Source organism: Neovison vison, chromosome 1 (genome assembly GCF_020171115.1).
Source record: "Neovison vison isolate M4711 chromosome 1, ASM_NN_V1, whole genome shotgun sequence".
Lineage (NCBI taxonomy): Eukaryota > Metazoa > Chordata > Mammalia > Carnivora > Mustelidae > Neogale > Neogale vison.
The window spans coordinates 32,127,771-32,142,361 of NC_058091.1; the positions used below are offsets into that span (position 1 = coordinate 32,127,771).

Here is a 14,591-nt window from a genome sequence, read left to right on the forward strand (position 1 = left end):
AGGAAAAATTTATAAACACAAATTTTAGCCAATTTAGACTATCCTCTTCCAGACTGGTAGGTATTTCAGGTTTCTTTGTAATAACACAAGTAGCTTAACTTGCATGGAACAGTGAGATGGCCTCTTGAAGGCCTAAGGGTCACCACAATGCCCGTACAACATTTACAGTTAAAATGCTGCCATACATCCTGTGGAGTAGCTAAAGCTGCCACGAAAAGATGAAGTTAAGGATCCAGGGTAATTTAGTCAGTAAGCCATGCGCCAGGATCCCACCCAGGCTGTCTGGGTCAAGTCTTGTGTTACAGAAAGAAAGCCTCACAGATTGGATGAGACCCGCTGGCCCCTGGGTGAGAGGACTGAGGAAGGATGAAGGGAGAGTTGAGTTGGGGAAAGAGGAGCGTGGGATCCTGACAGGGTTGTCCCTCAGGGCTTCAGGGAGCATCTGCCCTCACAACAGTGGGAGCAGTTCATCAGGAGGAAACGAAATCACTTCTCTGATTCTTACCCACTTCCTAAAACTACAAGGTAGAGATTTAAATTCAGCAATTATGTTTTGAACAGTTTTTGAATTTTATCCAGCCTTGAGAAATGGCTGACACACAGCATTCCGATGAAAAACTGAGGGGAACTTCAGGCAGAGGGAAGAGAATGTACAGAGGTGAGAGGAAGTGAACACGTGTGGCCTGTTTGGGAACTCCCGCCTTTCAGGGTGGCTGGAAGAGGATTTGATAGCAGAGGCCGTAGAAGATGAAACTGGATGGAGGCTCAAAACTGCCTTGGTGCCTAACTCCGCAGCACACCATCCATGTAAATGTGATCAGGACATCCTAGCACTGGCGGTGCACAGTCTGCGTCGGAGAGGTCTTGCAGGTTTTACTGAGAGATTGGCGTTTTATCCCTTCAGCCTATGTTCCTCAGGGTGCTGTGTTTCTTCAGTACACAGCAAGATTAATTGGGGGAACTCCTAGATACTTGAGATTTTATATAAATAATTTTTGGTAAGAAATTAGAGGAGATGCAAGATTATATATCCATAATAGTTTCACACTCACTTTCTTGTATTCTCTTGTATTCTTTGTAATGCTTTTTTGAGAGGGAGAGAAAGGTGGGCAATAGCTAACATTCCAGGAATTACCCATAATATGCAGGCATTTTTGCACTTGTGTTGGCCCACAATTAGAATAATTGCCCAAGTTTTTGGCCTTCATGTAAATTCCGTCTTTCCTATGTGTCATGGTATAAAGAAGACCGTGAACCTTTTCTGTAGTCAGTAGGGAAACACTGAAGGTTTTATTTAATTTATTTTAAAAATGAGAATAAGAAAATGAGATTTCTGTCTTAGATTGCCCCGCTGGCAAATGAAGAGTAGACCGAGAGGAGGTCAGGGTGGGAGGCAGGGGACAGCAGTTAGGAAACTACTGCTGTCATTGAGGCAAGAAATGATGAAGCCTGGATATTGGAAGATTTGGAAAGGAGATGAATAGGAGAAATATTCCAGAGCTCGGATGGTAGAAATTGAAAGTAGTAAATGTTCATCTCTAGAGGAAGCAGAACATCAGACTTTCAGGTTTCTGCTCAAAATGACTAGTGGTGGATGGACATACCATTAATAGTAAAACAGTGGGTGAAGGTAGGAAGGGCACATTGACTTTGACCTGCCTGTGAGTCCTCAAAGCACCTCAACTGGTTGAGGACAGTAGGCAGTTAGTATTTCAGTTTGAAACGCAGGAGGAAGATCTGACTTTATATGTGAGTGAGTCTACTTGGAAGAGGTGAGGGGCACCGTGGTAGATAAAATTAACTGATGAAAGTCTTAGAGTATGAATCAAGGGCCAAGAGCAGAATTCTGGGAATACTAACATTTAGGAGTCCCATAGAGGAAGACCTATCAGAAAAGGCCCTTGAGATGAAGATGACAGTGTCTTAACACTGAAGCAATAGGAAGCGAAAGAGGCATAGAAGATATAAAAAGGACATAGCCACATTGCTGCGGAGAGCTAAATTACAAGTGCCCACAGGTTTTGGTTGCTGGGAGTTCTTTGATAATCCTGTAGGATAATCAGTGGAAGCTGATTCAGTGGAGCTGTGAACCTAAGGTGAAGAATGAGAAAACCTTGTCATACTTGATTAGGGCATGAAGGAGGGTAAGAGAAGCAGAGACAAAAACTGTTTACTTTGAGTATAAGCAGAAAAGTATTTCTGTTATTACACTCTGTTTATGATCTGTGTCATGGAGAAGACTGTCCACCAATAGGGAATACTTGGTCATCTTGCCTAACACTTCGCCCCTTTGGGTGGCACTCAAAAAAGGCATATCAGAATGAGGGAGAGTATGAATTAAAGGAATTATCTGTTCTAACATACCTTCTAAAAGGAAAAAGGACAAGTGAATGGTGGAGGAAGCAGCAGAGTAGGAAGGTATCTGTCTGTGATGCAAGTTGGGAGAGATTTCAGCATGCTTCTGCACTGAAGGAAAGGGGGCAGCAGAGATGGAAGGCTTCCAGTACAGGTCAGGGGTTTGATCAGTACCACAGAGGCATGGGGCGGAAACCAGGAGAAGGAATCTGTAGTCTGTGGACATTACGCAGCCCTGATGAAAGCCAAGCACCACGCAGAGAGAACACCAAACACTGAATAATCTGTCACGGACTAAAAAGAGAAACTTAAAAAAAAAAAAATTACCCAAATTATTTTAAGATAATCCAAATTATTTAAAGTGGAAAAAAAAACCCCATTTTTAAATATGTCAACTGACAGTGTTTCCATAGTTGAAAATAATTGTTTTATGAGTAGAGCGGGTTTTGAGGGCAAATAGACCAACTCTGGAGAGTCTCCCCACTATCACATCCTACATGCACTGTAGTATCAAATAGTACTTCATGCTAGGCTATCCCCATATAAAAACACACTGTGATAGATACCAGGTATGGAATGATTAATGGGTATTGTCGTGTAGGCCTGAAATGAGTTCTCTCTTATTTAATCAAAATCCAAAAGTGCTTTTTCACGTGGTAATGTCATGATCTCAGTGACTTTTCATTATGCTTTTTCTGTTTTGATATTTGCTTAAAATGTAATATTAAGTATCAGAGGATGTTTTCACACAAGATGCACATCTTTTAACATTGGTGTCCTTCGTTCGGAATGATGTCAGAAATTGCTGGGTGTTATTTAAATTACAAATCATTTAGAAAAAGTGAATTATTGATCCTCTGATACAGGGATATATTTAATTTTTAATGCCTTCTTGTACTAACGGCTTAAAAATGTCCTGATACAACTTTTAATATTGTAGTTAAAACAACAGATTTTTAATTCATTCTACAAATATTTAAGGTCCTACTGTTGCCAAGACCAGATGGCTTTCATAGGTTCTTTCAGACATTTAAGAAACAGATAAATACTATAGTATTTAAACTCTTCCATGGCATAAAGAAAAAGGAAATTTTTCAACATTTTTATGAAACCGGTGTAACATTGTAGCACATAAAAAGACTACAGGCCAGTTTTACTTCTGCAAACAAATACAATAAAGTAAATAGAATTATTTTAAAAGATGGTACAACAAAATCATTCAGGATGTGTTCCTGGAATTCAAGGGTGTTATGGTATTAGAGAATTGTTTTTGCTATAAGAGAATTATAATACCATAGTTCTAGGTCAAAAGGAGAAAAATCCTCTCTCATCTTTATAGATACATAAATTTAGTTGACAAATGGCAGCTGGATGGATATCCAAATTTGTTATCCATTTCTGTTAAACAATTGTATACCTTGTTAAACTTCTTATCATTGTCTATGACCAAATATTACTAACCAAAACTGACATCATATTTACTTATCAGACACTAGAAATGGGTTTTCCACTGTGGTAGCCACTAGCCACGTGTACTATTGAGCACTTGAAATATGGCTAGTCTGAACTGAGATGTGCTGAAAGTATGAAATACAGGATTGCAAATACTTCATACAAAAAAAATAAAACATTTCAATGATTTTATATTGATTACATTTGAAATGATCATTTAAAAATATTATTAAATAAACTATTAAAATTAATGTCACTGTTCTTTTGCTTTTATTTTTAACTTCATGAGGGAATAATTGAAAATACGATTGTCTATATTTAAAGTGTACAACATGATTTCACATATACATTGTAGAAGGATTACCAAGATCAAGATGGGTGACACATACATCACCTTGTATTGCTAACTTTTTTTTTCCTGTTTGTGTTGGAAATCCTTAAGATTTACTTTCAGCAACTTTCAAGTATACAATATAGTATTATTAACTTCACTCTTTGACTTTTTAAAAAATGTGTTTACTTTCAAAGTTATATATGTACCTCACATTTGTGGCTCACATTTAAATTAAAGCCAGGAATAAGACAACAGTATTACTTCCCATTATTCTAAAGCATGAACCAATGCTGGAAATATGAGAAGGAAAAGACATAATTTTTGGAATGGAGGCATCATCATCATCATCATCATGATAAAGTCATCACTTGCAGGTGATATGATTACGTACTAGAATTCTTAGGAGACTAGGCTAAAACTACTAGGAACAGTAAGTAAGTTGGCAGGTCACAAATTTAGTAGACAAAATTCAGTAGCTTTTAGGAACTCTAGGGACATGAAAGATCATTAAATGATAAATTGTACCATGCCCTTGCCTAAGAAGACACAATCAAGTAAAGGTGTCAGTTTTCCTTAATCTGTATATTCAGTAACATCCCAATTAAAATAAAGAATTTTTGTTTTTTAATTGAAAAATTTACCTGAAAAAAACCATGAAAATACTCAGAAAAATTCTGGAAAAGAAGAGTGATGGAAAGGGCACTAGTCCTCTCAGATTATAAGACATATTCTGAACCTATGGGAATGATACTTGTGGGTCAACAATGAAGAAAGAGTCTGCTTTGCAACCAGACAATCCAGGGCATCTCAGTGCATAAACTCTAAAAAAATTAGAACAAAACTCATTTGACTCAGAGGTCTATTGATGTGAGAGAAATAACGGATAAGTAAATGGAACAGAATAGACAGAAACAGACCCAACAGAAAAGAAACATTGGCAACTCCCTTGGCAAAGGGTTACATTTCTGTAGTTAAAAAAAGAAGAATAAACAAACAACAGTGCCAAACTGTTTTTGCTTTGTTTCCTTTTTTTCTGCTTTCAGAATGATGAAATTTATTGATTCCAGGGCTGTCTAGAACATAAGTGAATAAGTACTTTTTTAAAAAATTATTTATTTGAGAGAAAGAGAGCGCTTGTGAGGGGAAGGGTGGAAGGAAAGAATCCCAAGCAGACTCCTCTCTGAGCACAGACCCTGATGCGGGGTGCCATCCCACAACCCATGAGATCATGACCTAAGCCAAAACCAAGAGTGGGTCACCCAACCGACTGAGCCACCCAGGTGCCCCTGTATGGGCACTTTTTTACACAGTTCGTAGTGAATCAGTGCAAACACTCTGAAGGGCAATTTTGTGTGCTTATGTCAAAATTTAAAAGCATGAAATTCACCCTAAGGTATATTTGCAAAGTTTGCCAAGATATGCGTACATGCACATACACAACGCTACTGCAGTATTAAAATGGGAATTATGTCAGTGAGAAATTAGTTAACAGTATGCCATATCTATAGAAAGAAATAGGGTGGATTTCTATGTGCAGATAAAGAGGTATCTATAAGATACATCATTAAATGAGAAAAGCCAAGTATAGAACAATGTATATAGTATCATTCTTTCAGTGCAAATCCAAAACGGGATTTTGTGCATATTCATTGGAAGAGATCAGAAAAGCGTAAGGACTTACCAGTGGGGAGAAGGTTTGTTAGATTTGATGATAGACTTCTCATTTTCTACCTTTCTTCAGTGTTTGGGTTTTCTAATGTTTTACTCCAGTTTTCTTTTGTTCTTTGTGTAAGTATTTTAGATGTTAGAAGTTAGCATATTGTTGGGGTGTTGAGATTTAGACTAATTTTTAATTTCCTTTTAGTTCCCTTTTTAAAATATCACTAACCTTTAATATTTTTTAAAGTCCAGTTCAGTCTTAAAGAGCGAAAATACCCCAAGCCTTACTGAACACAATCTATGTACTAGTCAGCAATGCTCATATTTTATGTACCCTTTAAGCTTATTTTAAATATCACGTTATCACAGTTTTGTAATTTTTTGGCCTAAAACAGTGAAATTCTGACCTGAAATGAAATTGGGCTTACATAGTCAAATAAATTAAAGAACATCATTTAGGTTAAAGGGCATATTTGCAAAACAAAAAGTGTAGCTAGACAAATACATTGCATTAAGCAAGAAACTCAATATTCCCTCTCATCTAAAGATTTTTAGCATTTAGCAAATATTTGATCTTCTTTTTTCTTTGTTTCTTGGTCCAGAAGAGGCTATTCAGCAGTAGTTTAGAAAAATTAGTTTAGAAGCCCCAAACTGCTCACCATAAAAACAAAACAAAACAACAAATCTTGGACTAGTTCAAGGAAATTATTTTAATTAGAGATAAAAATCTTTTGGATTCCTCCTGTTTAAGACTTTTTGTATCTGTTTGCTACATCATCCCTGCCAGCAGGCCCCTGTTTTCTCTTTCCTCCGGGACTGTCTAGCAGCTCCTTGGCTGGTTTCCCATCCTGCCTCCCTGCCTCCAAGAGTAACCCCTGCAGTGTGAGCTTTCCAAACACAGATCTGACCAGGTCATTCTGCAGTGTAAATCCCTTCCAGACTCCTTATTGCTTCCCGAGTACATTCAAGCTCCTCTCTGAGGCTCTTTGTAACGCAGCCCTTAAACACTAGTCTTTCACCTAGTTTGCCTCTCACGCTTGAAAGCTGAGCCTTCCAGGTACAAGTAGCCTCTACCTTTGGGGTTAGGCCTCTATCTTCCCGAGCCGCCTCTGCTCCTGTCTTTCAAAGCCATTAAAACATGTCATTGTACTTCCCAGTTCCCACTGGACTCTGCAAAACTCCGAAAATGGCAACTCTCATCTCTCACCACGTTTGAGGTGTAGCAGATGGCTCAGGAAATGTTGAGTCTATGAAAAACTATTAGTCAACAGATTGCCAAAATAGATGTTTGTACTGTAAAAAAAAAAAAAAAAGTGGTAGACATGAGCCAAGTATACTTGAAACAATTTTGGAATGTAATCTATCTTGTCTTATGTAAGTATGGTTTCCTCTGACTTTGGGTAATGCTGTGGTGTCTCGATGTCCTAGGTGAAAATACTGTTAGGAAACACGTGATGTTGCTGTTCCTTGTTAGAGCATACGCTGTACTTCAGTGATACTGGTTTTTAATCTGTTTGATGTAGCTCATTCAGCTGATTCTGAATCATCTGTCGCTGCCAGACCTGTGTAGATTAGCCCAGACTTGCAAACTGCTGAACCAGCATTGCTGCGACCCTCTTCAGTACACCCACCTCAACCTGCAGCCGTACTGGGCAAAGCTCAATGACAGCTCGCTGGAATTTCTGCAACCTCGCTGCACCCTCGTCCAGTGGCTTAATTTATCCTGGACTGGCAACAGGGGCTTCATCTCTGTGGCGGGATTTAGCAGGTTAGTGCCAAGCCGTGCTGCGCTCATTCTACCACTAAGCAGTACTTAACAATGGGGTCGTTTCCGTAAGAAAAGTTTGAAAGTATCTACCATATCCTTTACAGAAATAAGAAAGAACTCCGTCTTGTGTATCATCACGTTCGGCATGCTTCTACTTACCAAAGCAAGTGAATTTCACCATCCTCTTCAGCTAAACTTCACAATACTACGAAGGGAAACGCTGCCCTTTACCTCCTATTTTGTAAATCCCAAGTAACTTTCAGCAGAGCTCCTTTTTTTCTTTCTCATATTTTCAGCGCCGATGATTAACACATTTTAAAAAACTATTTCCAAATCAAAATCCACCTCTCTAATGTGATTTGTCAGAAATGGAAAACAATTTATTATAGAACATTTTTAATTAAATCTTAATTACATGTGCAATGCATCACCCAAATTTAGAAGCTCATTTAAACTAATTATGTTGAAAATGCAATTGCATGCTAAGTAGGCGGCCACACTTGCAGACCTGCCCAGGTGTTTCTGCTCCTTTCTATTTAAGCATTTCGTTTTCTTACTATTAAATGTCACCTGTTAAACATTTGAAAGCTTGCACAAGTGCATATTCATTTAGTAATGCCATATTAATTCTGCCTATGATACAAACAGGTGTTTTTCTCTTAACCTTGATGAGGTTATTCTCATTGTACATTATAGTATAATCCCATCATTTCATTAAGTTAAATAATGGAGGAGTTGAAACTTTGGGGAAATTACCTGTTATTTTTGATTAATGAATAATCTATCCTGTTTTTAGAAGTTAAAAATAAACAACAGCTCTCCCTTCACACAATCTCAGTGGATACGTTCTTGAACAGTGGTTTATGAATTAGAAATTTGTATATTGAGCCTTGTTTTCCCTTGACTAGACTATAAAAATAAAGATGCAGTTCCAGAAATAAATATTTGATGCTATAAGATTCGGATGAAATAATAATGTTTGGGGTAGTAACCGTGTGTTCAAAGTGCTAATATTGATAGTTTATGCAACAAAGTAAAAAATAAACACAAGCAGTAATGGCTTATAGCACATGTTGAAACCCTGGATGCCCTGAGTTACTTTCTTTCCCACCAAAAATAGAGCCAGGGAAGGGAGTTCTTAGATAAAACATTATGGTATTGTGGGTCAGAGAGTATAAATATTTTTTTTATAACATGCTATGTATACAAAATGTTTTCTATTATGTAAATTTGCTTAGGAGATATCTACGGTAAAAAAATAGACATTTCTTTTTTAGCAGAATGATTTTGGTGAATTTTTATAGAATCCACATTTTAAAAATTGCTGGACATTTGACAGCTATCCAGTGAAACACAGCTGTATCCTTTTTTAAAAAATTTTTTTATTTCTTTTCAGCCTAACAGTATTCATTGTTTTTGTACCACACCCAGTGCTCCATGCACTCCGTGCCCTCTCTAATACCCACCACCTGGTTCCCCCAACCTCCCACCCCCTGCCCCTTCAAAACCCTCAGATTGTTTTACAGAGTCCATAGTCTCTCAGGGTTCACCTCCCCTTCCAATTTTCCTCAACTCCCTTCTCCTCTCCATCTCCCCTTGTCCTCCATGCTATTTGTTATGCTCCACAAATAAGTGAAACCGTATGATAGTTGACGCTCTCTGCTTGACTTATTTCACTCAGCACAATCTCCTCCAGTCCTGTCCATGTTGCTACAAAAGGGGTATTCATCTTTTCTGATGGAGGCATAATACTCCGTAGTGTATATGGACCACATTTTCCTTATCCATTTGTCCGTTGAAGGGCATCTTGGCTCTTTCCACAGTTTGGCAACCGCGGCCATTGCTGCTATAAACATTGGGGTACAGAAGGCCCTTCTTTTCACTACATCTGTATCTTTGGGGTAAATACCCAGTAGTGTAATTGCAGGGTCATAGGGAAGCTCTATTTTTAATTTCTTAAGGAATCTCCACACTGTTCTCCAAAGTGGCTGCACCAACTTGCATTCCCACCAACAATGTAAGAGGGTTCCCCTTTGTCCACACCCTCTCCAACACATGTTGTTTCCTGTCTTGCTAATTTTGGCCATTCTAACTGGTGTAAGGTGATATCTCAATGTGGTTTTAATTTGAATCTCCCTGATGGCTAGTGATGATGAGCATTTTCTCATGTGTGTGATAGCCATTTGTATGTCTTCATTGGAGGAGTGTCTGTTCATATCTTCTGCCCATTTTTTTTATATGATTGTCTGTTTTGTGTGTGTTGAGTTTGAGGAGTTCTTTATAGATCCTGGATATCAACCTTTTGTCTGTACTGTCATTTGCAAATACTTCTCCCGTTCTGTGGGTTGCCTCTTTAAGAAAAGAGAGAAGAACCACATGGTCCTCTCAATTGATGCAGAAAAAGCATTTGACAAAATCCAGCATCCGTTCCTGATTAAAACGCTTCGAAGTGTAAAGATAGAGGGAACATTCCTGAACTTCATAAAATCTATCTATGAAAGACCCACAGCAAATATCATCCTCAGTGGGTAAAAGCTTGCAACCTTCCCGTTGAGATCAGGAACATGACAAGGATGCCCACTCTCACCACTCTTGTTCAACATAGTATTAGAAGTCCTAACAACAGCAGTCAGAGACAACAAAGAGAAATAAAAGGTATCAAAATTGGCAATGAAGAAGTCAAACTCTCTCTCTTCACAGATGACATGGTTCTATGAAAAACCCAAAAGACTCCACCCCCAAACTACTAGAACTCATATAGCAATTGAGTAATGTGGCAAGATACAAAGTCAATGTACAGAAATCAGTGGCTTTCTTATACACTAACAATGAAAATGCAGAAAGGGAAATTAGAGAATCGATTCCATTTACTATAGCACCAAGAACCATAAGATACCTGGGAATAAACTTAACCAAAGAGGTAAAGGATCTGTACTTGAGGAACTACAGAACACTCATGAAAGAAATTGAAGACACAAAAAGATGTAAGACCATTCCATGCTCTTGGATCAGAAGAAGAAACATTGCTAAAATGTCTATACTGCCTAGAGCAATCTATACTTTTAATGCCATTCCGATCAAAATTCCACTGGTATTTTTCAAAGAGCTGGAGCAAATAATCCTAAAGTTTGTATGGAATCAGAAGAGACCCTGAATTGCTAAGGAAATGTTGAAAAACAAAGATAAAACTGGGGGCATCACGTTACCTGATTTCAAGCTTTACTACAAAGCTGTGATCACCAAGACAGCATGGTACTGGCATAAAAACACACACACAGACCAGTGGAACAGAGTAGAGAGCCAGATATGGACCCTCAACTCTATGGTCAAATAATCTTCGACAAAGCAGGAAAAAATATACGTTGGAAAAAGACAGTCTCTTCAATAAATGGTCCTGGGAAAATTGGACAACTATATGTAGAAGAATGAAACTCACCATTCTCTTACACCATCTGCAAAGATAAGCTCAAAATGTATAAAAGACCTCAACGTGAGATAGGAATCCATCAGAATCCTAGAGGAGAACATAGGCAATAACCTCTTTGATATCAGCCATAGCAACTTCTTTCAAGATATGTCTCCAGGGACGCCTGGGTGGCTCAGTTGGTTAAGCAGCTGCCTTCGGCTCAGGTCATGATCCCAGCGTCCTGGGATCGAGTCCCATGTCGGGCTCCTTGCTCCGCAGGGGGCCTGCTTCTCCCTCTGACTCTGCCTTCAACTCTGTCTACCTGTGCTCGCTCTCTCTCTGATAAATAAATAAATAAATAAAAACCTTTAAAAAAAAAAAAGATATGTCTCCAAAAGCAAAGGAAACAAAAGCAAAAATGAACTTTTGGGACTTCATCAAGATCAAAAGCTTCTGCACAGCAAAGGAAACAGTCAACAAAGCTGAATCCTTTTTACTTGCCCTTGCTCCCCTCCCCACCCCACACTTCATTTAGAAAGTTTTCCTTCCTGCTAATGGGACCAAGGAAGACTGAAGCTAACCATGACCGTGGGTGTTCAGAGCATACACCGTGGCTCAAAATCAAGACCGACTGACTCATAGATGACTGACTGGTGTCACAGCATTATTTTACCTTATAAGGACCTTTCAGCTATTTTAGTTCCTCTCAGAGCTCTTGCTTCAACGTTTCCCACTACTAGAAATTTATTATTTATTTTCACCCTTCGTGTGTAAGAAATTATAGTAAGTGTTGACTGTGTAAAGAGATGTTTAGCATAGTTCCTACGTCAGTGTATAGGAAAGATAAGGTTATAAACATGTAAACATCCTTCCTATATTTTTATTAATGAAATAACAAGATGATAACTAATGAGTGCAGACTTTTTTTTTAAGAGTTTTATCTATTTGAGAGAGAGATAGTGAGAGAGAGTGCTAGAGCACAGAGGGAGAGTGAGAAGGAGAAGCAGACTCCCTGCTTAGCGGAGGCGCCCACATGGCACTTGTCCCAGAGTCCTGGGTCCCTGAGATTGTGAACTGAGCTGAAGGCAGATGCTCAACTGACTGAGCCACCCAGGTGCCCCCATGAGTGTAGACTTTAAAGAAAGCATTGGTAGTGAACAGCTGAAGTCCAGCTTCTTTGGCAAAACATTGCATATGACCATGATATCATGAGTAAAATGGAACAGTAATATTATATCACTGTTTAAAACTCCCTTTGTTTTGCTCATTCTGGTGCATGAGCAGAGGCATAAGTTGTGAGAAGAAAGTTAGTAATGCTACTTTTTAAATTTTAGACTCAAAAGTGGATAAAGATCTTCTTTTGCAAGATTAAAACTCCAGTCTACTTTCTCACCAGCAATTTCCTCTCCCATTTTCAATTCAGCCATGTTAGTTGCTATGGGGCTGTTTGAATAATCACAAAGGTGCGTACATAAATTTAAGTTTTCCATATTTTATGCTAATATTTTAGCCAGTAAAACTATAAATCTTGATAGCATTCCTTTAAGCATAGTCCTTGTTCCCATTAAGAAAATAAAAAGTTTAAATACCAGGAAGAGAGAATTCTTTTTATGGGTGGGAGATATTGGAGTTTTGCCTACTGATTGCTGTTGGACCCCTTGACTTGACTTGCGAATTGATAGTCATGCCGGCTTGTAGGCAGCATTCCCTGAATAAACAATAAATATTCATGGCTTGATTATTAATGAGTAATCTCTGAATAAGTATGGTCTGTTTATGCTCATTACTGTGAAGAAGACTTATTTATAATACTTGGAAGAAAAAAAGTACATTTTGAAACTAGAGCCCAGTGATGATGAGCTGCTTTTGAGCAAGTGTTTGGGAAAAGTTTGATACAGTTTATTTTTGTTGTGGCAAAATCTTTCCTCACAAGTTGGAACTGTTATAAGTGCATTTCAAAGAACTTTTTAGGAATTTATATTATTCAGAATAGTAGGAAAATAGGTCGAATTGGAATAACAAGAACCTAAAAGTTTTAATCAGTTATTAAAATCCTATTTTATCTCCAGATTTGTGATTTGCAACTTCAAGTACTGCTCATGCATATCATTACTCATTAGAATCACATCTTTTATAATTCCGTTTTTATTTTATAATACAGTTCCCTAAAGTCTCCAATATTTCTTTGCCCCCCTGCCTGTTTGTGCTTTGAGGCTTAATCATATCACTCTGATGCTCAAAAAGCCTTTGGTTTATTTTTCCACTACTATTTTTTTTTTTGGATAGTTGCCCAAATTAATCACCTTGATCTCCACCTCAGTTATGTAGAGGTTTTTATCCCTGACTCCTCTAATTGTTAAGAGGAAATCCAAGAAAATATTCTTGGTGCTTTTTTATATTCAAGGCTTTATTGGGTGTTTTGACACAGAGCTACAATTTTATGGGATAAAGGGCTTATTACTTATTCTTTTCTTTAGCTGCCTACCTATGCTTTATATAGTTGTCTCTTTTAGAATGTTAATTCCCAGAGATTTGAGGCAGCTTTAAGACTTTCTTTCCTCTGCTCACAAGTTTTGTTTTTAATGGCTTTATTTTGGATCAGATGTATTAAATAATGTTCCAAATTATAAGGGATTAAAGAGTTATCTTAAATATGCTATTTTATAAAACTCAGAGTCAGCTAATAAAATGTACCGCTGGAAATCAGAAGCCATAGATATTTGTGTCTAATTCTCCCCTTACCTTTTCCCCCCCCTTACCTTTATACATCAGGCAAGTTGTGAGGACTGGTGCCTTTTATTTTTATGAGTAAGCTCAGATTAAATCATTTATTCATATGATTTTATTATTTGAGGGTGCAAGTTACCACATAGTAAATTACTTCTTACATGCCTATATTACTGTGGACAATTTAATTCACCACATAAGGATAAGCCATTTCTTCTTTCCCCATAGCAAGAGACCTAGTTTAGGTCTTCTCATGATACCCTCAGTATCAGGAAATACTTTATGAGAATTCATATCATGGAATGAAGAAACTATAGAAAATAAAGAAGCTGTAGTTCTCCTTTAAGGTGACCAGTATCACAATTGAGACGAATAAATAGATGACCAAGACAAAAACATGAATGTAATTATGCAGTAACATAAAACTTACATGAGGGGCATTAAGGAAAGAAACAAGAGTTGTGTTTGGCTAATTAATTGAGTCTGCTGCTACTTCTGCCTTCTTGAACCGCAGAGATCATGAAGAAGTAGGTGTGTAGATTCTGTAAATTTAGGAAGACACAGAATGGTAATAATATTAACTAAATCTGCTCTGAGTAAAAATATGCAATATAGAAAAAGAGAGGGAAAGTCAGAAAGGTAGTATAGGCATGATCATTATCTTTATTGTGCTTTCGAATTCTGTCATTCATTAAATCATTTTGGGAAGTTTTCTAGTCTATTAACAGTTGGCACTCTGCTGATTGGCTTGACATCACTATAAATTCTTCAGAGAAGTTCAGTAATGAGGGTAAGAGGAAAAGAAATGTCAAAGTGTTGCAAGTCCAGAATGAGAAAAAATTATAGAATGAAGTACTTAGCCAAAAAAATGAATACCTTCAAGAGATAAG

At 37.7% G+C, this 14,591-nt stretch overlaps 1 protein-coding gene across 1 annotated transcript in view; it reads left to right on the top strand.

Annotated features, from left to right (window-relative positions):
• The window catches only part of FBXL4 (F-box and leucine rich repeat protein 4), a 79,196-nt gene that overhangs the window by 27,792 nt on the left and 36,813 nt on the right, over positions 1 to 14,591 (top strand). Inside the window, exon 5 of the mRNA XM_044245251.1 lies at positions 7,324 to 7,568. Within this exon, the coding sequence (XP_044101186.1) occupies positions 7,324 to 7,568 (245 nt within the window). The remainder of the gene's footprint in view (positions 1 to 7,323; positions 7,569 to 14,591) is intronic.